Raw genomic sequence first — 26,134 nt, 5'->3', positions numbered from 1 at the left:
GAAATGACTAATCGAAAGCCACCTGACTCCAAAATAGTGTTTTGTTTGTAATACGTGAAAGTTTCTTGTTTATAATGTGAAGTTAATATCTATTTTCAATGGGAAATAAAAAGGATGCACATCTTATTCCATTGATTATGGTTGGGGATAGAGTTTTTTTTTGGTGACATTCAAAAATAGTTTTCGTTTGACGCACGTAACGCCTACACATGTTTTGAGGCCTGCTGTGAAATTTTTATACTGTCATTTCAACGATCAATCTGCAAAATTCACAGCAAAAAAGGTGTTGCGATATTACATCAAAAACGTGCACATAACTCGAGTCGCTAAAGGTATCTAATATTACATTGTTTTGATGTACCAAGTAACTACACGTTTTGGATGCAAAAAATACACTGAATATTTGTAACGCAGTAGACATGATCAAGCACAGAGATATAATACATCTCGTGATAAAATCACTAACCGTCATCATTTTTTAAATTTGAATAATTTCTGATATGTTGAAATAATTCGTCAATTCAAATTAAAGATTCATAATTTAGGCCTCTACTTATGTATGTAGGATGGGTTCAGAAAATTTTATCAGAGTAAATCAAACCATTAAAAACTAAAGAGAAAATTTTATTCCTTGAATAATATAACAAACTAACAAATGAAGGATGGAAGCATTAAAATGGATTCAATCACTTGTGTGTCGGTGGACCTTTGGTAATCCTGTTGAAATCATATCCTTACTTTAAAAGGAAACTGGAAAGGGGGCATTCGACCTTCAGCCAGACATTTACACGCGAAAAAAACACTGATTGGCAAGGTTCCGTATCCGTTTTATCTGTCCCATTGAAGGCAATTTGTCATACACTTTCGCCTTTGCAAACGGTAACAATCCATTTCTGTAAACATTGAATGAAAAAGTTCACAGGGAGTATAAAAAATTGTACGCAGAATACTCGCCTCAAATACAACTGTTTTATTTTCTTTTCTCCGGAACTCTTTTGTATCACTGATTTACAATGGCCAAAATTCCTAAAAGAGCAAAATAATGTTTAAAAAATTATAACCAATAGTTTTGCTTAGATGTATTATCAAAATTGATATGACTTACCAACAAAACAAATCCTCCTGAGCTCCACAATCCGTTTCGAACTTTCCGACACGAAAACTATTGAAAATGTCAATTGGAATGAACACTGACTACTTGATGTAATACTAAATAGCAAGTTGAAATGTTACACAACATGACGCGTTCGGATTGTATACATCATTAAGATGTAATATTTCAATCTAAATCAATAAAAATACATAGGTTTGCTATCATCGTCATAAATTACATCGTCCAACGTTACAGTTTTTTTTTTGCTGTTTTCAATAAAAGTCGTTGCGTTTCAGAGATATTGCAGTTTGAATAACAAAAGTCCAAAACAGCCTTAGAATTACTGTTTATTAGATCATACAATTTTGGAAACATCAAATTTTGTGAAATAAAAGTATGATAGTTGATCAAACGTAAATCAAAAAATTTCATCATAGTAAAAAATTATGCAGGATATAGCGAAGTATCATGTCGCGTGCATTCCGTTTAAATACAGTTATGAACAGTACAGTAGATTAAAATACTCGCTCTGAAAGTTTTATATAAAATAATGAGGATACTTGATCTCCTTTTCTTATTTTCATCATATCAATTTGGAAAAATTTTGCAATTCGCCGTCTTTTGCATTTTCTGACAGCGTATAATTACAAGTTTATATGCTCCAAAGCTAGAACAATACATGAACTCATGGATGAATTAAAAAATGGGATTTAATTTGATATTATTAGTAACAGACAAAGAGAATTCTTAAAATATGTCTACTACCCTAGTTTTATTGCATACTTTAAGGCACAATTTTCTAGTTTTTAGATAAAAACAGTATGCTTAGTCCTTTTTAACAGATAATTACTGGATAAACACACAGATACAGATATTAGTAATTTCATGATAACCAATGATCACGATTCCTTCGGAAGAAAAATATATCTTTTTGGACTTAAGGGATCAATTATACCTGTAACATACACATTATAAAACTTCTTCTTGGAAAAAAAATTAGAGTTTAGTATTGCTTTTAAAATATGGCATAATGAAGTTCAAATTATACTCTAACGATTGACATTATGGAAAAAATATTTTTGACATAATTTTTTCGTGTGGAAAACGGTTTAAAGTGATTAAAAGAGATCTTCAAATAACATTTTGATTAATGTTTCAAACAAAGTTCAATTGCTCGTTTTTTTTGAGGTTACATCATTGTTGTTTTGTTCCATTTGGCACATTTTTCAAGAACATTTAATATTTGTAAAACATTTCTATATGGAGATAGAGCGAAGGAATCAAGTATCCCCAGTGATCAAGAATCCTGATTCTCTTCTAAATGGTAGCTGCAATAGTTTATTGTAAACTTTTTTACTTCTTGGTTATATAAATAAGGAAATAAAACTACTTTAGGCCTTAAACACCTGGGTTTTGGGAACTGGAAATTTCTTTTAAAAAATATCATTTTCCTAAATTCGAAATTTCACGAATTTTAAATAAAATGGGAATTCCTAGAAAAAGAATCCCGGGATGTGCACTCCAATGTGCACTACAATGTTACAAAATGATCAAGTTGTCATCTGGATACTCGATATCCGATTTCAAATTTTGTTTTGTTATATATAATATGGAAAATGATCTTGAGCGCAATGTTAAAGGCTCAATTCGACGCAACTCTGAACAGTTGATCAAGCGGTATGGATAGGAGTCATATACGAACGAAGTTTTTTTTAGTTCAGTGTTCTGCATGTTCATAGTTCATGGATTCTGCATTCTAATGATGATTGGTAGAATATTTTTGAGTAAATCCTAATAACTTTAGAGCTGTTTTGCTGAAGAAAGAGTTCTGATCTTGAGCGGGACATAAAAATTATCTTGATCGGAACCATTTTGTACTGTCAACATCCTTAATAGCTCTTAGTCCAATTCTTTATGTTACTTTGAAAACTTCAATTTAACCTTTAAAGGTTTTCAAGTTCAAAAATAAATATTTTATGTAAATAACAGAAACTTATCCTCCCTAAGTTGCTCGCAAAATATCGGTTCAAATTTATTTCTTACCTCGAAAAGAAATCCAATTTTACCTTCGATTCGATGTTTCTTTTTTTTTTTTAAATCTATTCTTTAGTACAATTGGATGATTATTTGAATGTGCGCGTTTAGGGTCATTTGCCCCGAATAACTTTCCAAGGTAACGACAAAGTCAGTAATACAAAAGTATGCCTTAAATTACAGATTTTGAAAGATTGTACATTGCTCCTAATCATGGTGTTTTTAAGATTTTTTTTTCATTTTCTGTGATTTTATCCAAACATTCTGTGATGAACTTCTTGTTTGCTATTTACTTCAATTTCATTCAAAATTTATGATAAATTGGATCTTTTTGACATTTTAAATAGTCAGAATCAGTTCACATTGAAAATCTTATACTTTTCTAATTCAAAGAAAAAAGTCTAAATTTTCTATTGGCCAAAAAAAATTATTATTTTGAAAATTTGTTCAAAATTCATAAATTTAGAGAAATCTGTGAATATTTCAAAATGCTGTGTTCTGTGACACAGGTTCTGTGATTAAAATGTGCTCAAAATTCTGTGAAATTACAAAATTTTCTGAGATAACGGAAACTTTGCTCAAAACAACTCATTCATATAATATAGTTTGTAATAAATTCCAGTTTCTTATGAATCAAGATAAAAAAAATTTATTTTTTCAAAATTATAGAAACATTAGGTATTTAGCTCAATTGATAGAACAATTATTTTCACAACCGATTCCCATGAGTTTCAGCTCAAGTGTAAACCTCAAACGCAAGGGAATCGGATAGGATTTCAATACCAGGACAGCAATTGAATCGTGATCTATTTTGAAATAGCTGACCCGTTGTGATTCGCTACACTTTGTAGAATTGAAGAAATTTGTGTTAAAAATAATTTGAATTTTTGTTTACTAATATATCGTTTTCAATTGGAATTTCAACATAAATAACAACCTTTTTGAATGAAAGCTGCTTCTTAAAGTTTGAATCGTAATTGCAATGAAGGTTGATTCTTGTTCTGAAATTATGATTTTACCTTTATTGGTTTCATAAGTTCAGGAATTATGCCAAAACAATATGTATGAAAGCTTTCCTCCCCCTTCCCGTCTTCTCTCTGAAAGAAAGATCCAAAAAACATTTCTTGTACCTCAATAAAATAAACTTTTTGTGTGCCTGCTTTGGTACGCTGTGACACCAATTAAAGTTATTTTTGGTTGTGTGTTTAATTTTACACTTTTCTTGTCCCTAAAGCTGATACCAAATGAAAAATACAAAAGTGTTACATACATTCAGAAGTAAAACTGCGTGTGAGACATAAGGCAGCGCACCTAGCGGTTTATTTTGAAAGCTAATAGTTCCGCTCAAGATCAAAGATAGTTCCACTCAAGATCATATTCATCTTTTAAAAACTACGCTATTAATTGATATTTTGATGAAAAACTTGATACAAAACCCTTTTTTTATGAAAGTTCAACCCGTTAGGGTCATTCTGCCTCGTTACAAAAACCCGAATAATGCTTTTTAATGAGTTTTTCTACCATTGAAGACATAACGTTTAAGAACTACATAAATTGACGTTCAAAGTGAGCAAAGATTAGTGAAAGTTGCAGCAGAAAAGGCTTATGTTTTTAAAGCTCCTAATAACATTATTTCATTTCATAAATCCTAGCAAAAATGACAATGCTTGTATGAAAAGATTAAAAAAGTGATTTTTAAACATTTTAATAAGATTCAAAAATAATCATTGCCTGATCTTAGGAAAATCAAATAACTCCGCTAAAGATCATTTACCCTAGCCTTCAAATTAAAAATTTTCACCAGCTTTCATTGAATATTGACAAGAATACTTAGAAATGTTTAGTCTGTTTTTTGTAAAACAACGTTTTTCAAGGCAAGGGAAGGAAATTTCCACTGTGTGGTGCTTTATACAAATATATTTATATTTAAGCATTTCTATAAAAGAAATAAATTACAAATGTTTCCTTTACAGTCATTATATATGTATGTATCTTTCAAATCTGCAATTGCAAAGTTCAAGGATATACTTATGCAACTGTCAAGAGTTGTGCTGCAACCATGTACCTATCTTCAATCAAATCCTACTCAATGGGAGAGGGCTCGACAACGCCACTTCTGTCAACTTAACTCCGTGTGATTCATCATGCTAAGGGAGTACAAAAAAGTAACCTCAACCGTAGGCCATTGTCGCTGCAAATGTGTAGCTATCGAAATCTAAAGGAAACGCGTGTAAGAGATGGCAGAAGAATGAATGAAAAAACATCGTAGACGATACTTACACGTTTTTCACGCAACGAGCTGACGTCAGTGCGAAATCCTGTGCCACGATAGTGCATCCGCAAAGCCAATCAACGTTCTCACCGTCTTTTCCGATGGCACACTAAATCGGTGGGGAAGCCAATTTTTTTTGTTGGTTTTCATGGGGGAAACGATGGAAGGGAGGAAGAAAAAAAAAACACAGAAAATAAACGAGGAAAAAAACTTAGAACAGGGGGTTGTTGGATTTTGTTAACAGTAGAATGCCTCCACGGAGTTTTGCAAGCAGTCACTTTAAAACTTTTGATCTTGTTTAAGGATAAGGACAAATATGACAGAAGTGAAAAAAAAAATACAAAAATGACAAAAATAACAAAAATAAGAAAAATGACAAGAATGACAAAAATGACAAAAATGACAAAAATGACAAAAATCACAAAAATGACAAAAATGACAAAAATGACAAAAATGACAAAAATGACAAAAATGACAAAAATGACAAAAATGACAAAAATGACAAAAATGACAAAAATGACAAAAATGACAAAAATGACAAAAATGACAAAAATGACAAAAATGACAAAAATGACAAAAATGACATAAATGACAAAAGTGACAAAAATGACAAAAATGACATAAATGACAAAAATGACATAAATGGCAAAAATGACAAAAATGACAAAAATGACAAAAATGACAAAAATGACAAAAATGACAAAAATGACAAAAATGACAAAAATTACAAAAATTACAAAAATGACAAAAATGACAAAAATGACAAAAATGACAAAAATGACAAAAATGACAAAAATGACAAAAATGACAAAAATGACAAAAATGACAAAAATGACAAAAATGACAAAAATGACAAAAATGACAAAAATGACGAAAATGACAAAAATGACAAAATGACAAAAATGACAAAAATGACAAAAATGACAAAAATGACAAAAATGACAAAAATGACAAAAATGACAAAAATGACAAAAATGACAAAAATGACAAAAATGACAAAAATGAACAAAATGAACAAAATGACAAAAATGACAAAAATGACCAAAATGACAAAAATGACCAAAAATGACAAAAATGACAAAAATGACAAAAATGACAAAAATGACAAAAATGACAAAATGACAAAAATGACAGAAATGACAAAAATGACAAAAATGACAAAAATGACAAAAATGACAAAAATGACAAAAATGACAAAAATGACGAAAATTACAAAAATTACAAAAATTACAAAAATTACAAAAATTACAAAAATTACAAAAATTACAAAAATTACAAAAATTACAAAAATTACAAAAATTACAAAAATTACAAAAATTACAAAAATAACAAAAATTACAAAAATTACAAAAATTACAAAAATGACAAAAATTACAAAAATTACAAAAATTACAAAAATTACAAAAATTTCAAAAATTACAAAAATTACAAATATTACAAAAATTACAAAAATTACAAAGATTACAAAAAATTGCTGCCAAAATGTAAACATCTTTGTATGTGGAAATGAAGTATTCTTCAGAGTTTTCTTAAAACAACTGAAATGTAGGGTAAGTATTTTTGTAATAAAGTAGTGTTTTTTTGCTTATGCGTGGTTCTAATAAAATTAAATTCTATAATAGGAATGATTCGTTAAGGCCTTTCGAAAAGCGTCTTCTTAACAATTGTAATCCACCGGATAAAACCTGGTACAACGGAACCAGACCGATACCCACGATTCCTCCACCGTTCAAAATTGCAAGAGAAAAAAGAGCTTGTTTGAACAAACCTTGAACTCTTTAAAGATCTGCAGCTGTGCCTGGGACGGATTGGCGGCAATCGATTCTTTCTTTCCTGTCAGGTATGGCTGCTCGTAAGCCGTCTAAAAAGGCAGAAAAAGAAATTTAATCGCATGAGAATAAAATTGACGATGGGATGTGCAAAAAGAAAATGAAAGAGTTTTTCACAAGTTGCTGGTACGTCTTACCTTCAGCGGCACCGGAACTAGAGCTTCATCGGATTCGCGTCTGGAAATATGTCTCACGACGCAGTCCGCCGGATAGAAGCTTCGCTTTGTAACGTCCTCGATCCAGTTGATGTAGTGAGCTATTTTGGCGTACGCTCCCGGGGTCGTCTGGCCGCAAGGAACTCCCAGCACGGAAACGCCAATCACGAACGGCGTATACCGGGAGCTGGATAACAATCGCACCTGCAAAGGACCACCGGTATCTCCCGGGCATTGGGTTAGCGTTTCGTCACCCGCGCACATCTGCATCCGGTTGATGCCTTTCCGGAACGCTTCCTTGTTGTCCCGGTACCAAAACTTGCACCGATCCTGATTGATGGCATTCAACGGGGAGTTGTAGATTGGCGGTGACACGTCCGTATCTGCAATTGAGATTGAGTGAGGGAAAGAGAAAGATTCGATTTAGCTCAAGATCAACCCGATTGATTGTTGTTGTTGATTTGGTGGCAAAAAAAGATAAACTTGAATGATGACAGCAGATTGGTTTTAAAGTTGAGGTACCTACTTTAAAGTAGGTACCTACCAAGGTGGGTATATATTCAGGAGGTGTTCCCGAATAACGAATTCCCGATTCAGCCATTTTGGCTATGTAGGCTATGCAACTATGCGGAACTCATGAAGTTTGTTTACCAACAAACCACAGAAAAGCTGAGCAAAAAATAAACAAACTCATTGAGAGCCCCGCTCACTTCTCGCCTACTTACTGTGAAAGTCGGAGAACCTAGTGTATCTAAGAACCTTGGTACCTACTTCAAAAATAAAAAGAATTTAAATTTCATTCCATTATTGTGTAGGGAGGCTCAAAAACTTAGCCTAGCTTTGGTTGATTGACATCTACCTTCAACTATGAAATCCGAAAATGCTTCATATTCAGTTTCTATTTTTTGACTTAAAAAAATCATCTCTTTCTATGGCAATAAACAACTTTTCTAATAATATCGCAATAACGCATTTCGAACTCCATAGTGGCAGGTGTGGCTCAGTACAACGAATTCCACACCGCCAATGGTTGCTACTCCGAGATTGACCGAGGCCATCAATTTTGGACAAAGGTCAAAAGAATGGAACTTTGGAAAAGCAGCTCATTCTCTTTGCACAAAACTGATGCTCTCTCTTTGAACATCAATAACGGCGCCGGCCAAGTCTTAGTAGTCAATAGATAATTGGGGAAAATAGAGAATGGAATGAAAGATATTACTTTGCGCTTCAGGACCGAGGTAACCTCTGCATTCTAGCAAAGAATTTTGTTTGTTGCTGTGTGGCAGCGGCCTAAAGAATACAGCCACTGGGATACTGGTCCATGTCGTACGAGGCGACTTATCCAGTACTTCCCAGATACATTTATCTCATATTTCTGTCTATTGGAAATCAATTAGGCTGTATCTGGGTGGGGGAGAAAATCGGTCAAGGTCAATTATTGCATGCAGAGTTCAGAAGTTTTTCAAGTTCAAAACATTGGAAGAAAATGTTTTGAATCTGAATCAGTTTTAAATTCTTGCTTGTATTTTTGAACTTCTGTACGTATTTTCTCTCGAGTAGGGTATGCCAATAATGCATATGTAGTACATGCATTTGCACAAGCTGTATTCTTCCATATTTTCTCGTTTCACTAATTTGGAATATGATTTTTCATTTAACTAATCTCTTTGCTCTCCTAGTAACGTCCGTTCAATAAAATCTCTTCACAAGTGTTCAAATGTGAATCGCAAACGCATCGCTTACGGTCCCATTGCTTTTGGCTATCTGTTAATATTAACCGATTCGAAATCATAGAAGAATATGATCTAAATTACATCAGTTATATCTGTTACGTCAAGCGCAAAATTAGTGTATGTATTTTCCTTTTAATGTACAAGTAAGTATTCAGTCCCTTCTATCTTTGGATTGGTAACAGAATTTTGTGGAGGTTGCCAAAAGGCTTCAATATTCCCTATTAAATCAAGTTTTTGATCAAAACTTGTATCGCATGTCGACAGTCATTATCTGTTTCACCTTATATATGTCACTTCTCTTGTATTGACACATGTTCCCTTAGCTGTAGAATGGTTATAGTGTTAAGAAGAGTCAGAGCTCCTTTAATATCGTACTCTGATATTTCGTATCATACGTCAATCCTGGTTCTGGAATCCACTGCTACAGCTTCGTGCAGTGTTAATATCGCTTGTTTTAAATTTGGCGTCACAGAAGCTCATTGTAGTCGTCTAACCAGAGCGCTAACTGGTCAGTTCAATAAAAATATATATAATCAAGACTTTGTGTTCTGAATCTCCTGTATGGTTAAGCTAGGATTCAGAGGTACTATTGTAACTATATTTACTTTCCACTTAGTGTAGTGTACATGTCCCTCTTTAGACCGAATTCATTTTTTTTAATGTTTGTCAGAATTTAACAGAGTAAGTTGAAAAAAAGTCCTTATTTTCAATATTATGATTAAAAAAAAGCTTCATTGCTTAAAAATCCCTATGTGGATAGGCTAAATGCCAACTTTGCCATTATAAAATCGTTTATTTGCCCTCATTGTAGCATCCTGGTTAAAATATTTTCTGATCATTGTAAACTCAAATCTCCTGAATTTTGTAGTTGTGAATCAATAATGTATGATTCTTTTTAGCTTATATATGCCTGTTTTTCGTTTGCTAGAAAGCTTTTATATACTCTAGCCTATCCTGTTATAAGTGTATCTAATTCCAAAAATTTAAACTAAAATAACAATATTTTTCACTCAATATGGTTATAAGCTTCAATGCTTCAACATCCCTACGTGGATCGGCTTTATGCCCTAAATTTTTATTTATTTTCTAATCCTTTTATGGTTTTCAGGTTTCTCAGGTATATGATGAAATCTGTAAAAAAAAGGCTAGGCACAATTTTCCCGTTTGTTTGGATAATGTGCCGCTATCAAGCCTACCCCTTTTCTGATACCTGATACCTGAAGATATTACTTTGCGCTTCAGGACCGAGGTAACCTCTGTATTCTAGCAAAGAATTTTGTTTGCCGAATGAGAGAGAGGATTTGGTTAGGAGACATCGAACTGAAAGAAAAAGAAACGCCAACAAATATAAAAGCTTCTGATCGGGTCAGTCATTCTCGTGAATACGAAAAGCTTCGTGAATATTCCGTCAGTAGAAAGCTTACTAGTAAACCAGAACAATATTTCACTCGACTGCTACGAAAGCGTATTTCACTTAGGCATTTCTGTCACTCACTATATTCGATCAGTGAATGCAGCTTTAGCTTTCAATCAGTGTCTGTGAAAGCTGCTGATAATTTCAATAGGCGTTTGTTTTTGCCATTTTTGCAAATTGTAAATTGGGATTCGAAAACAAAACACGACTTGAAACCGCTAAGACTAAACAATTATTCAGAGGGGAACAGGATGTTATGGGATGAATATAAATGTCTTGGAGATTGAATTTATGGCAACAAAAATATGACAAATGTGGTAAAAATATGATAACAAGCTGACAAATATGGCAAATGCGGTAAAAAAAATTACAAAATTATGACAAAAATTTGACAATAAAATGACAAAAATCCGACAAAACTATGTCATAAATACGACAAATGTGATGAAAATAATGACAAAGTTATGACAAAAATATGATAAATGTGGTGAAAACATGCCAAATTATGACAACAGTATGTAAAAAATCTGAAAAATATGGCAATTAAACTGATAAAATGACAACAATCTGACAAATTTGACATTTGACCAAATTTTGCCATAAATATGAAAAAAAAAGACAAAAATTGGACAAATATGACAAACATCACAAAAATATGGCACTGTTATGGCATAAATATGAAGAAAAATAGACAAAACAATGACAAAACATGACAAAAAAAACAAACTTATGACAAAAATCAGACAAATATGCTAGAATTATGTAATAGTTTTGACTGAAATTGGACATGAATTTATCCAAAAAAATTACAAATTTGTCAAAAATATGAAAAATGTAATAAATATAGGACAAAATTATGACATAAATCTGACAAGTATGACAAAATTATTACAAAAAAATTGACAATAAAATGGAAAAATTTTGACAAATGTGGCAAAAGTATGACAACAATCTGGCAGATGCCACATTTTCATTTTATTTTATTTCTACACAGTCGCGTTTTCGTCATTTAATCTTCCAATTTTTGTCATATTTTAGTTATAATTTTGTCATATTTGTCAGATTTTATTCATAATTCTGTCATATTTTTTTAATTGTAATATTTTTGTCGTGTTTTGTTACTTAATTGTCAATTTAATGCCATAACTTCGTCATGTTTTTATCATTTCATTGCAATGTTTCCTAGTTTTTTCGCAAGTTTTTTAATATTTTTGAAGCATAATTTTGTTACATTTTGCCGTAATTTTTTACATTTGTCGTAAAATTTTTTTTGGTTATCAAAATCCTTAAAATAGCGATTCCAGCAGCAAACCTTCAATATCACCGAGTCTTGCGAGTAGATTCGTCCGAGCTTTGCACCAATCACTTTAACTTAATAATATTGGAATAAAGTTTTTTTTCACTTTCAGCAGTGTTTGCCTGAAGCTGAAAATGATGTTTATTTTATCTCATGAACCTGCAAAGAGCCTGAATGTATACTGACAACCAATGTTGACGCTCCGTGAATGAGTGTGTAGTGCTTTCGGGATTGAGCTTTCTTTTCATCATCGGATGAATTCAATAACGCCTTTGAAGTGTTCAATGTAAAAACCAAACTTAAAATTTAGTCCTGCCCAACTAACTTTTTTATTACATTAAAACAAAACATGAATCAGACAACTTTCCATTAACAATGCAACTTGTAGAACATGGTGGTGATAACTCAGATCAAATCTGCAATCTTTTGCAATTTTTTTTCCAAGAAATCTATATAACTTATTCGGAAGAAAATCACGACCAATTTGTATTTTGTCTACATCAATTTGTATTTGGTCCACATTAACCTAGTTATATTGGTGTGAGCGCTGATGTGGTCTAGTGGATAGGCTGGCGCGAATTTGGTAGCCCAGGCGTACTGGGTTCGATTCCCGGTATCGGCAAGAAAACTTTTGGGTCCAAATCCCATAAGTTTGTCGACAGGTAAGATGTGATTAATTGTATAAATAACTGAATGCACTAAATTGTTCAGAGAGAATGCATCTGAGTTTAATCTGAAGAGACTATTATAAGCGGAGTGGATTGCCAACCATCGTAGGTCTCTGAAGGTTGGATGCCTTCCCTCTTCCCTCGACGAACCATCGGCCGTGGAAGCCCTAGAAGCAATTCGAAGCCCAAGCCACACAGACATAGGCTGGATCTTGGTACCGATGGGGGATCCATACATACATACATACATTAACCTAGTTATATTGGTGTCAATAACCTTCATGAAGGATATCTTGAACAGTTTGAAAAATTTAGACACCTTAGGAACCTGGTCCAGATGGAATTCCTCAACTCTTTATGAAGAACCTTGCCAAAAAACGCTTACCCTTTGTTTCAGCTATGCCACAGGAATTTTTCCTAAAGTAAAAAAAAGCTCATTTCTGGTTTCTATGTTTAAATCTGATTGGAAAGCTGACTAAAGAATTATCGTAGAATTGCTAATACCTCTTGCATTCCTAAGCATTTTGAGGCAATTTTAGATTAATTTTGGATAATGGAAATCCCTTTGAGGCATTGTATACAGACTTAAGCAAAGCATTTAATCGTACCGATGCTTATTTTTAAGCTGCAAAAATTGAAGTTGATTAGGGACTTCTAAAATGGCTTGAATCATATTAAACAAACAGAGAAGACAACAAATAATGAAATTTAATGGAAAGAAGTCAAATTCCATTCAAGTCCCTTCAGCTGTTCCACAATGCTCACATTTTTTCAATTTGTACGTAAACGACATAAACTTCATCCTTAAAAATTTTAAAATACTTATATATGCCGACGACATGAAGCTATATTTGAAAATAAAAATCTATGAAGATATGAATTTGTTCCAGAATAAAATAGACATATTCTACACCTGGTGTAGGAAAAGTTTACTCGAATTAAATGTAAAAATATGTAATTCAATATCTTAAGCAGAAATCTATCGTCCTCAAATATTGTAACTACACAAGGAAATCAGGATTAAGGAATTATCCTGGATTCAAGCTTACTTTTAGTGACCACTTTAACACTATTATACAAAAGGTGAATGGCATGTAAGGGTTGATAAAGCGCTTCTGATAAAACTTCAAAGACACCCCAAGCAACCAAAAGTTCAGATAAAATTCCTTTATCAGGTTTGATCAGCTTAATCGTGTATTGTTATACAAATACAACTTATTTTCAGCTCAATTTTCAAGTAACTAAACGAACTTTAAAGTAGACAAACAGTTCGCATAAATTTCTAAGCAGTTTCTAACCAGCTTCAAAAAGCACTCTTATAAGTAGTACAAAAATCGAAAAAAAATCTTCTTTGATCCTTTATATGCCTTCTTCAGTCCACTATTCGATACAAATTAATCAGCCATATTAAATTTGTAACTAACTCACATTTAAATAACATGTTGTTATCAAGCCTCGAGGCCGAGTTCATCACTTGGAAATCGAGCTACATACCCAAGCAACCAAAAGTTCGAATTTCACTCAAGGAACGAACTCACAAGTTCACATAGAGCTGTACAAAAAGTTCCGTGGAACATTTTTGCTGTTCAAATGGCTTTTTCGAGGTCCATGGAACTTCATTCTTTAACAAGTTCAGCCAAAACTCAAAAATAGCTTTTAAGTACTGTTTGGGATTCTGTTTATTCTTCTTGGGAACATTAAAGTTGTTATGAAGAGAAGCAATCTATTTTAGGGATTCTTATTTTTTCAGCATCAAGTAGTTATTAAAGGGATGGCTTTCTTTTTATACAGCTCAATAGTTCGTAAAAAAGCTTTGTTGTACTCTTTTGTAAACTTGAAAGTTTTTAATCAGTTCCAAATGGCGTTTAAAGCAATATAGGTACTTTGAAGTAGATTTAAAGGCTTAATTATACTTGTTTTCAACTTCAAGCTATGTCTGCATAAATAAACACATCGTAACTTTGGAAACGACAATGTGAAGTACAGATTTAGTTCCGGAAGAACTTTTTAACAACAATAAAGTATTAATTAGGAACCGGAAAGTCTTTTAAAAGAAAATGATGTTTGTAAACAGAAGCCAAATCAGTACTTCAAAGCTTTTTTTGAGATTATGCTGAACATGATAAAGAATGGACCTCAAAATACCATTTTGAACATCAAAAAAGTTCCACAGAACTTTTGTACAGCTCTATGTGAACTTATGAGTTCGTTCCTTAAGTGATATTCGAACTTTTGGTTGCCTAAGTCGTATACCTTCAAAACTCTATGTTGCCTATGTCTATGGTCTATTCTGGAATATTCTAGCATAGTGTGGTCTCCTCGCCAAGGTTTACATGAAGAAAGATAGAAGAAATATTAAATGTAATCATAAAGTTTGAAAAAAATCGAGATTAGAATACTATTGCTTGAAAATACGAGAAAAGGGTTGTTTCAATAACAACTAAGTTATTAAACAGTTAACTTGAATTATCCACAGTTCAATAAACAAGAAAAACAGGATATCATTAAACTCCTACATGTATAGAGTTTTAAAATGTGATTTTTTTTTAACAATTTCAAGCTCTCCATAAGCGCCACTTGAAGGTTTCCACAAAAAAATCCTAGCAAAACATTGTTACAAACAACAATATAACAAACGTTCAAGGTTGACACCGGATGACACTTTAATCCATGAAAATTGCAAAACATTTCTTATATTGAAGTTCTTATCCGGTTCAAATCACGAACGGCGCTGCAATGGTTATTAACCCTACGGGATTTTTTGGAAAAAGCATTGTAAAATAAAAACAAAAAAGCCTATCTTGCAGTTTTCATTGCTGAAAAAATGCCATTATTACTTTGAATTTGACCAGCAATATTATCACATTAAGAAGTTTAATAAGCACCAAATATCCATTAAAAAATTAGGAAAAATTATTATTAAAAAACACTTATCTCAATTGGTCTTCCGAAGATTACTGCATTTCTTGGAGGAAGATAATTTTGGGTCAGTCCGGAGGATGTAGCGCTAGTCCATTAGACCCAGGCAGTTACAGTGGAAACCACATAGGAATTGTGAATTTTCAAATTTTTACGTTTTCCCTCACTTCACTTGATTCAAAAACACACGATTACTCATAATTATTTTGCACGAATTTGAATTTGCTAAAAATAACTTTATTTTTTGGAGCAAAAAATTGCAGCTAAAAAAACATCCGTCATAGACGGTCACAGCCTACCCCTTAATCTGTAGGCAGGCTTGAAAAACTCCATGAAAGTCACATCCCAAGCAACCAAAAGTTCGGATATCACTTAAGGCACGAACTCATAAGTTCACATGGAGCTATACAAAAGTTCTGTGGAACTATTCTGCTGATCAGAACACTATTTCGAGGTCCGTGGAACTTCATTTTCTATCAAGTTCCGCCAAAGCTAAAAAAAGCTTTAAAGTACTGTTTTGGTTTCTGTTTCTACTTTTTGAGAACTTTAAAGTTGGTATAAAAAAAACAATCTTCTTGTTATGAACTTCTCATTTTTTCAATATTGGTATTATTATAAAAGTTGCATATCTTTATTGAGACTGCTCTTCATGTGTCAGTTGAAGAGTTCCCATTATACTTAAGACCAAATCTACAATGCAATTTCTGGAAAACTTTGTGAAGTAAAACAGCTATAAGAGAAATAAGCATAAGTAATGGAAAATATATTTTGTATCGTTTTTTTAAAACAACAGACGTTTTGTTCACCACATTCGTTTTCCACACACTGAAGATTTTTCATTAAGAAATCTTTGACCGTTTTCGAAAAAACAATTTTAGCAGAAAAAGTTTTTAGCAAAATTCGTTAAAAATGCTACTGTTAACTTCCATACGCCTAAGTTGTAATTTTATAAAAATCTATTTCTTTTATAATTTTATGAAACACAACAAAAGTAAGAGTTATTATGAAATCAGTTCATCCAAAAGAAAGACTTTATAAAATCTGCATTGGAACCTTCAATTTTTCTGTCAAATAATTTTTCAAGGTCAAAATATTACACCAAAACATGTCAAAAATATATATGAATTTATAAAAAGTTGGAGTTTTTAAATTCCTAGAATTCTTTCATTTTCAATGTTCTCATGCTCGCATTGAAATGTTAAAGATTGGAAAAATATTTTTTAGTTTAATCATTAAACAAATCAATTTTATATTCCACTGAAACTACTATTAAATAGCCTGAACATTATTAACTTATTCAACTCACAAAATAAAATAGGTAGGGTAAATGATCTTGAGCGGAACCAATTGGCTCAATTCGACGCAACTCGGAACAGTTGATCAAGCGGTATGGCTTTGGGTTATATCCCAACAAATATTTTTTCAGTTCAGCGTATAGATCTTGGTTTTTGCTTTCTAATGATGATTTTTAGAATATTTTAGAGTGAATCCTTATAACTCTAGAGCTGTTTTACTGAAGTAAGAATTCTGATCTTGAGTGGAACCACGCTGATCTTGAGCGGAACCAAAATATGATCTTGAGCGGAACCATTTTCTTCTGTCAACATCTTTAATAGCCCTTATTCCTAATACTTGTGTAACTGTGAAAACTTCAATTAAATTTCATGTTTGAAGATTTTAAAGTTAAAAAATAAATCTTTTTACGTGAAAAAAAGAAACTTAGCGTTCCAAAGGTGTTCTCAAAATATCCGTTCAAATTTATTTCTTGCTTAAAAAAAGTCCAATTTTCCCTTTGATGCACTGTATCCTATTTTGAAAGAATCGTTTCTCTAAACTCAAATTTTAATTTTTTTAATCACAAAAATTAAATTTGTTAGTATATTTCATTGATTTTTTGAATGTGCGTGTTTAGGATCATACTGCCCCGAACAACTTTTGAAGGTAACGATAAAATTAGTAATAAAAAAGAAGATACTTTAAATTACAGATTTGGCAAAAAAACGGTACATTGCTCAAAATCAATGTTTTTGAGAAAAGACTCTTATTTTTTTTAATCCTTATTCCCTTATTGCCTTTAACTTTATTGGAAAATCATGATAATTTGTGTCGTTTTTATATTTTAGTTGAGAAAAATAAGTTCACGTTGAAAATCTTTTCGTACTTTTTTAATTCAATGTGAGAAACCTTAATTTTATATTGACCAAAAGAAAATTATAATTATGGAAATCCATTCGCAATTAAAAAATTCTGTGTAATCTGTAAATATTTCAAAATATCGTGTTCTGTGACACAGATTCTGTGATAAAAATTTCCTCAAAATTTTGTGAAATAACAGATTTCACTGTTATTTCGGCAACCTTGCTGTAAGCAACTTATTCATAGAATAAAGTTTAAAATAAATTCCAGTTTCTCATGAATCACGTTGACATTTATTAATATTCAAAATTTATTGAAACATTAATTATTTATCTCAATTGATAAAACAATTATTTCTCAAACCAATTTCCAGTTCGAGCTCAAGTGTAAAGTCAAACACAAGGAAATCGGATAGGTTTTCAATACCAGGTCACCAATTGAATCGTGAAGTATTATAAAATAGCTAACCCGGTGTGCTTTGCTATACTTTGTAAAACTAAAATAATGTGTGTAAAAAACAATTTGAATTTTTAGATAGTATATCGTTTTCAATTGGAATGTGAACATCTGAAACAATCTCTTTAAAAGAAAGCTACTCCATAAAGTATGAATAAGAATGCTTCATGAATGATTCTTATTCTGAAATAATGATTTAACTTTATTGGCTTCATTAGTTCTCGAATTATGCCAAAAATTATGTATGAAAGCCTTTCTCCTCCTTCTCGTCGTCCCTCTGAAAGAAAGATTCAAAAACACATTTCTTGAACCCCAAAAATTAAACTTTTTGTGTTCCTAGTTTGGTACGCTGTGTGCGCCAATTAATTAGTTTTTGTTCTATTCGAACTTAATTTTGATAGAATAAGAAATATACAAATGTGCTGCATACATTCAGGGATATAAACTGCGTGTGAGACATTAGGCATAAGGCAGCGCACCTAGCGGTTTATTTCGGAAGCTAGTAGTTCCGCTCAAGATCGAAGATGGTTCCACTCAAGATCATATTTTACTTTTAAAAACTACGCTATTAATTGATATTCTGATGAAAAACTTGCTACAAAAACCCGAATAATGCTTATTTATGAGTTTTTCTACCATTTTAATCATTGAGAATTAGTTTACAACAGTCAAGCGTGACATAAATTGACGTTCAAAGTCAGCGTAGATTGATGAAAATTGCAGCAGAAATGCGTATGTTTTTAAATCTTCTAATAACATAATTTGAGTTAATAAATTTTAGCAAAAATGTCAATGCTTGTATGGAAAGATCTTGAAAAAGTGTTTTTTCAACAGTTTGGTAAGATTCATAAACAACCATTGCCTAGATCTTAGAAAAAGTAAATGGTTCCGCTCAAGATCAGATTTTGACTAGCTCCGCTCAAGATCATTTACCCTATATAAGAACATAGAAAAATACACAAGTTGTTTACTCACAGAAATCCCATCCGGTAGCGTACAGCGTCGTGAAGGAGGACGAATCGTTTGTATACAAACAAGCCGGCACCACGAAATCGGTCACGCTAAAAAATAAAAACAAACAAGTTTGTAACGTAAACAGAGAGCCCCGGGCACCACGTGCATCGAAAGACCGGGGAGTGGATTGTGCCACTCATTCTCTTCTCGATGGTGGGTGCACTCGGGAGATGGTGTAATCGATCGAGCAGCAGCGCTCAGCATTTTACATACGTCACTGGTTTTGCAAGCTTGATTAACGCTAGATCGTGGTAGGCGCTGTTGAAGTTAAACTCCGGATGACGGATGATTTCCTTGATGGCCAGCTGTTGCGCAAAGCGGTCATCTTTGGTGCTGTACAGATCTAGGTCACCGGCCCGTACTACGGTGGGTTCTTTGCTGGAGGGAGGGGATCAGATTTGAGACAAGTCGATGAAAATGAACAATATGCCGCCGTACTTACTCTTCATCTTGAGTACAATGTGCCGCTGTCAGTACGAAATCTTCCGCAATCAATGTTCCGGTACAGCGCCATTCGAAGTCTCCGCTAGGGGCTTTCCAGCCGAGGGCCACCAAATGAGCGAATTCTCGAGAAAAAGTTGGATATTCAACTGTCGGAGTTGACACAGTGTGTTCTGACAACTTTTGAAGGCGAAGAGAACAATCTAAATAAATCACACATTAGAATGTATTCCAAATCCACTTGGCACAACATTCGAACTTACCGTCCAATGATCCCGAGTCAGGAAGTGTATGAACGCTAAGCTCTGAAACGAAAAATTCCGCAATGAACGACAACCAGTCGAGCCAAACCGAACGACCTTGAAGCACCTTTCCTCGTAACGATCACATAATCACTATCGAAGCAGCTAGTGGTCGCTAATAAGACTTTCACTGCCCCGAACTACTAACCTTCAAATGATTTGTAAAATGCGTCCACAGAACCAGCCCAAAACAGCACCAGCAGGATCATCCAAAGTGTCAAAAACGGGATCAGCGATGGAACTTGATCCCGTTTCTGCCGCGTTAGTCTATTGGACACTCCGATTACGATCATTGCACGAACCGAACTGAAAAGTTGAAAGCAATCGCTCGAAAGCACCCCGTTGAAGTCTCCATATACATAACACAGACAGCCAGACGATCGAACGCGTGCCAAAACTTGAAGCGACGAACCTGATTCTGCACTTGCCAGCCAGCCAGCCAGCCTGCCCGCATGCATTCAACAAGCCACCCATCATAGATCAATAATTCTGCTCGTTTGCCGGTCTTATGGGTTCGCGCGAGTGTCTTTTCACGCTTGTCCACACCACCAGACGCCACACCACATTTGGTAGCGTTGTGGTATGAATTTCGGATATCGATACGGTTTCATTCAACGATACGGTCTGTCTGTCTGGCTGGCTGGCAGGTTCATATGTTGGCTTGACATGCAGATTTGTAGGGGTTTCGAAGAACCCACGAGAGCGAGTGTCCACGTGTTACATAAATGTGGGCTCATGGGAGATGTATCTGGTGGATGCAAAAGTGTCCTAAGGTTTCGAATAAAAAAATGACTTATTTTATTCATCGAAAGGATTCATTTATCTTCAAGCTGATTTTATCCGGCCTTCCGCGGGTTGACATAAAATGTAAATCAAAATGAGTCGTTTGGCTTTTTGAAATTTTGAAAGTTTATCATTATAAAAAATTAGACCCATGTTTGGCCATAAAATTTTTGTGAGTCTTTTTAAAGTTTTAATTGAGATTTTTCACTTCTTGTATATCCCACCAAAACTATTAAAAATTATTAGACGAACCTTACAAGTAAGCTATCAAAATTCATGCTCTAAAAGGACACCCATTAGAGCTGGTGTGCCTCAGGGTAGTATACTTGGGCCAATTTCATACAATATTTTCACTTCTGATCTTCCTGATGCTTCAGAAGGAAAAGGTAGAAGATTATTTGCTGATAATACTTTGCTTTCAGCCAAAGGTCGGAATTTACGGGTGGTACGCAGTAGATTGCAACAAAATTTAAATTTCTTTTTGAATTACCTGAAAATGGGAAAAAATTCTCCTAACGCTTCCAAAACTCAACTTATTCCCCATAAGCCAAGAGCTAAATTTTTAAAGCCTAATGAAAATCATTCCATAACTTTTAATGGTTTTCCATTAGAATGGTCTGATCACGTGAAGTACTTGGGACTCACACTTGATCGGAATCTTACTTTTAAAAATCACATTAAAGATATTCAATCTAAATGTAATAAATACACTAAATCTCTTTATTCTCTCATCAATAGGAAATCCCGACTGTGCGAGAGAAATAAAATGCTAATCTACAAACAGGTGTTCCGACCAGCGATCATGTATGCAGTTCCGATTTGGTCTAGCTGCTGCGCGACGAGGAAAAAAGCCATACAGAGGATTCAGAACAAGGTTCTGAAAATGATTTTGCGGCTTCCACCTTGGCACAGCACCGAAGATCTTCATCGGATTGCGGGTATTGAATCGATCGAAGAGATGGCCAACAAAATCATCTAAAACTTCAGAGGTAAATCGATGCAGTCTTCCACCGCAGGGATTCGCTCTCTCTACAATTAAGTTAGTTTTTAGGATATAATTTAGGCTTAAGTTTATATATAAATATTTTTTTTCTCTACAGGATTTTCTCCTATAAATCTAATATTTTATTGCTCTAGCAAATTTAAATCAAATAAACAATGTTTAATATTTACTTAATTAAAGAGTTTAACTGATCATAATTGATCTGAACACTTAATAAACTGTAATAATCTATCTTGAATGTAATGGTTAAAAGGCTAATAAAGACTTATTAAAAAAAACAGAGTGATTTTCTATAATTTATTTACGAAAAGCTTTGCTTAGAAATAGTTGAGTTGCCCAAAAATAGCAGTTTAGTCAATTTGTAAGTATGTCTCCAAAAAGCTGGGAATATGCGATTTCGACATTTACGATTTCAGTGAACTGATTTACGATAAATGGGTGCCATCGATTGAAACTCTATCCGATATCTCCCTTTCTTCCTTTGACCGGTTCTCTCTCCTTTAGAGGTAAAGCGTGGATCATATCAACTGATGAGTTGGCATCGTGGTAAGGTACCAGACTGCGAATTCGGAGGACTGAAGTTCAAATCTCGGTCTAGGATCTTTTTTTTTCCTTTTACTCAAATTACTTAAAATTGTTTAAATATTTTTCATTTTGTGGGGAAATCGATTCGTTGGAATCTTGTCATTGTAGATATATCGCCTCCACTTTTGTAGCTATATGCTATTTTGGTAAGTTTTATACAATCTTTCCATTTGGTATAAATGTTTGAATAATTCTGTTGTTTCTGTGATATACATTATTAAATGTTTACTGGGAAGGTTATACAAAACGTAAAATTTTATTAATTTGCTTAGTTTAGAATCCAACAAAATAAGGTAATGACTCGGTGCACATAAATCGGCAGAGAAGTAGCACAAATCGCCAGAGGGATCGTTATGATGTGTGGGTATGAAAATTATCTCTATAATTTATTGAAATTCCTTTCTTTTCCCAATTGAAAGATGGGAAGAGTGAATGTGGGCTCTTATTTAAATATTTCTAACCCTCCACTGAATAATACTACCCAGCTAACATAACATCGCATTAGAAATGTCAGTTCAACTCGTTAACAATGTTAATGCGAATCGTAATTCCTACCAAACCAAGTAATTGATCGTAAAAATGGTTGGTCAAAGTCTACCGACTCGGATTAACAAAATTGCGCCATGTTTGCAAATTTGTCTCCCGCGTGCGGGATTCAAGTGAGAAAACAACCTTGTTGTTTTCTCTGCGATTAGCAGTGCAACCAGATTTCTAAAAATCAGAGGGTCCATTTGGTTAAACTATCCAATGAGTGAAGCAGCAAATATTGTCGCTGGCAACGGTTTGCATGCATTGAGAGCAGAACTTGCGCTCTCTCGCATACTGTCAGGATGTACGGTAAAAGGTGTTGTATATCGTTCAATATTTACAACACTTATCGCATAAGCCAGAAGTAAACAATATGTATGTATATTGCCTCCACTTTAGTACGTAAATGCTGTTTTTTTTTTCGAGTTATATAAGATGATTTTATAATGTATATGAAACGTATAGCAAAGTTTGTTGAGAAATATACCTACAAAAATGTTTGCTGGGTAAAAGGAAAAATGCCAGAAAGTGATTAATTCCTTAAAAAAAAAATCTACTCAGAATTTAATAATCTTGCACTTTTACATGGTTAAACCTGCAAATAATCGGAACAAGTTATTTCTACTAAATTTACATGACTTATGACGTAATGGAAGTTCCCGTAAAGAAAATAATTGCCATTGTGAATTTACATGACCATAACAATGAAACCGTTCTGGCTCATTTTTACTTTTTAGTATTTGATTCATTACTTTATCATCCTCTAGCTATCAGTCTTATAACAAAGCATGAAAATGATTAAAAAGATGTTCTTTATGTTTATGTTTAATCGAAATTCACGAGCTTCAGATTTAAAACCGATTTTTTGCGCATCAAATCAAACTTGCTGCTTGCTGGTCAGCCGTTCGATGTTTGTTTGTGAAACGATACTGCTACAGGGTGTATCTAAATTTTCTTTTAAGTTTCGTTAATATTTTTTGGATGGATGATTTTTGATAGCACTAAGTTTATCTAGAATGTAAAACTAAGACAAATTGTCCCGAACGAGGAAACGCATGGTTTTTTCAGGGCTGTGTTATTATATCTCGCGTGAGCTTTCATTACGTCGTATGAAACATCTTAAGCATTCACTGAAAACTGATGCAAAAGTTATCAAAACAATTTTAAAATTTGTATTTCACATATAGAATATGTTGTCCAGGCTACAAATATTCTAAATGGAAAGAAGTTGCGACTAATTTATGTAAGTTTTTGTATTTTTTCTCAATAAAACTGTTTGTTTACATTTGGTTTCATACGACGTAATGAAAGCACACGCGAGATATAATAAGTTTTACAACATATACACATACAACACATATGACAACACACAACACATCTGACCGGATTTTCCATGAAATAAAATTTTACATGAAAAGTAAAAGCTTAGTTTTTTTTCTGTGTAATGTTCATTAACCAATTGGTTAATTTTTGTAAATACAGACACTGTTCGATTTAAATTTTTTTTTTATCAAGTTCAAATTCATTTGGCACTTTTTTGTTTTGTTTTAATTGTTTGTTATTTTTCATATTTGTTCCTAGTCGACCCGGTGTGCTTTGTTACACCTTCCAAAAATTACTGGAAACTTTAAAATTATTTATATTTTGATTAATGTATTTATACATTCTTTCAAATGAAATTTAAACGCAACAAACAAACTGTTATAATTATTTTCAGTTTTCTTAAATGATTTTTTATATTTTTTAATCTTGATTTTCAATCGTAATTTTCAATTTTAAATTTAGACCTCTTTATAAACTCAAATGCAATGCCGAAAATTTGTTCCATTTGTATAGAAATCCCCTTCTTCTATTTCTAATGTGTAAATCCGGGGAGAACAAACTACAATAGAAACATTTTTTGTGTCACTCTAGATCTAGGTTTCTATTGCTTGAAAATAAACATTTTATGGACCCAAATACGCTCTAATCTTACCCCCCGTGCATTTAAAGTATTAATTGTTTTTCTTAGAATGTGCTCGATCAATTCATAAGAGAGCTTTCTCCCTTCTCATAAATCATTTCAAAGGAAAGGGGTTTCAAATAATCATAGAGATATTCCTTAAACCCAATTATCTTTCTATGCCAAAATTGGTTCGCAAATATGGGAGCCCCCCTTCCCCTTTCCCATATTTCGCTGGATAAAGCGGGGGTCTTAAGTTATCATAGAAACATTTCTCACACCTCACACTACATACATCCTTCTGAGCTTGCTTAGTTCTCAGATTACGCCAACAAAATTTGAAGGAAATAAAACTTCCCGCTGCCTGGAAGAAGCAAGGGGTCTCAAACAACCATGGAATCATTTCTCATATCGAAAAACCCCTATATGCCACATTTAGTTCCATTCGTTCGATTATTTCTCCTTCTTGTGCAAAAAATTGTATAAGCTCCCCTGTCGTCCCAATGATTGGAAAGAGGAGTCTCAAACCATCATATCTCGGGTGAGCTTTCATTACGTCGTAACATCTTTAGAATTCACAGAAAACTGCTGCAAAAGTTAACAAAACACCTTTAAAATTTGTTTTTCACATCTATATATATAAAAAACAATTTCTGTATGTTTGTTTGTTTGTTTGTTTGTTTGTCCTCTATAGACTCAGCCGTGTTAAGAGCTAGAGAGCTGAAATTTGGCATGGATGCTCACTAGAACCAGGAAGGATGAAAAATGTTTTCAGATCTTCGGATGACCCCTTCTGAAGGGAATCGTCCATATAAGACAAATATTGTTTTCGCGATATTGACGTTAATTTTTGTCGGATTGTGTAGAAAATTTGCACATGAGTTTGTTGAAAGACGAACAATTGATTTCAGGTGTCAAATTTTGTGTAAGGGGTCAGCCAAAGGGGTCGTCCATATAAACTTTTAGCTGTGTTTGCGATATTAACATTATTATACATCGTATTCAGATGAAAATTGGTGCACGATAGTTTTGAGTGACGTGCAATCGATTTCAGGTTACAAATTTAGTGTAAAGGGCCGGCAAAAGGGGTCGTCCATATTAACTTTTCAATATCTTAGTCATATTGACGTTTTCATACATCGGATTGGGATGAAAATTTGCACATAAGAGTTATTAAAGACAAACAATTGATTTCACTTATCCAAACTAAAATCAGGGGTCGGCAAAAGGGGTCAAAGTTTTCAGGGACGGGCAATCGATTTCAGATGTCAAATGTTTTGCCAGGGATCAACGAAAGAGGTCGTCCATATAAATTAATTTTTCACTGTTTCACTGTTTTTAGCAATATTGACGTGATTATGCAATGGATTGCTTTGAAAATTTGCACACGGGAGTTTTGAGGAAGGGCAATCGATTACGTAACACATTCGATTAAGATTTTCTATACAAAATTCACAAAGCGTAACAATTCCTTATACCTCCCTCCCCCCATAAATGCGTTACGAAATATTTTAATGGTCCCTATGATCA

The 26,134-nt window shown here is 33.3% G+C and overlaps 1 protein-coding gene across 1 annotated transcript in view; it reads right to left on the bottom strand.

Moving 5' to 3' along the window:
• LOC129746091 (transmembrane protease serine 9-like) overlaps positions 1 to 20,100 on the bottom strand; it is a 44,564-nt gene extending 24,464 nt beyond the window's left edge. Inside the window, exons 1-8 of the mRNA XM_055739555.1 lie at positions 19,912 to 20,100; positions 19,725 to 19,766; positions 19,463 to 19,664; positions 19,234 to 19,398; positions 18,982 to 19,067; positions 7,366 to 7,766; positions 7,168 to 7,260; positions 5,408 to 5,508 (exon numbers count right to left, since the gene is read on the bottom strand). Of these exons, the coding sequence (XP_055595530.1) occupies positions 5,408 to 5,508; positions 7,168 to 7,260; positions 7,366 to 7,766; positions 18,982 to 19,067; positions 19,234 to 19,398; positions 19,463 to 19,664; positions 19,725 to 19,766; positions 19,912 to 20,056 (1,235 nt within the window). The 5' untranslated portion in view covers positions 20,057 to 20,100. The remainder of the gene's footprint in view (positions 1 to 5,407; positions 5,509 to 7,167; positions 7,261 to 7,365; positions 7,767 to 18,981; positions 19,068 to 19,233; positions 19,399 to 19,462; positions 19,665 to 19,724; positions 19,767 to 19,911) is intronic.
• Positions 20,101 to 26,134: the final 6,034 nt, after the last annotated feature.

This window comes from Uranotaenia lowii, chromosome 2 (genome assembly GCF_029784155.1).
Source record: "Uranotaenia lowii strain MFRU-FL chromosome 2, ASM2978415v1, whole genome shotgun sequence".
Classification (NCBI taxonomy): Eukaryota; Metazoa; Arthropoda; class Insecta; order Diptera; family Culicidae; genus Uranotaenia; species Uranotaenia lowii.
This window is presented reverse-complemented; position numbering and strand designations above follow the sequence as displayed.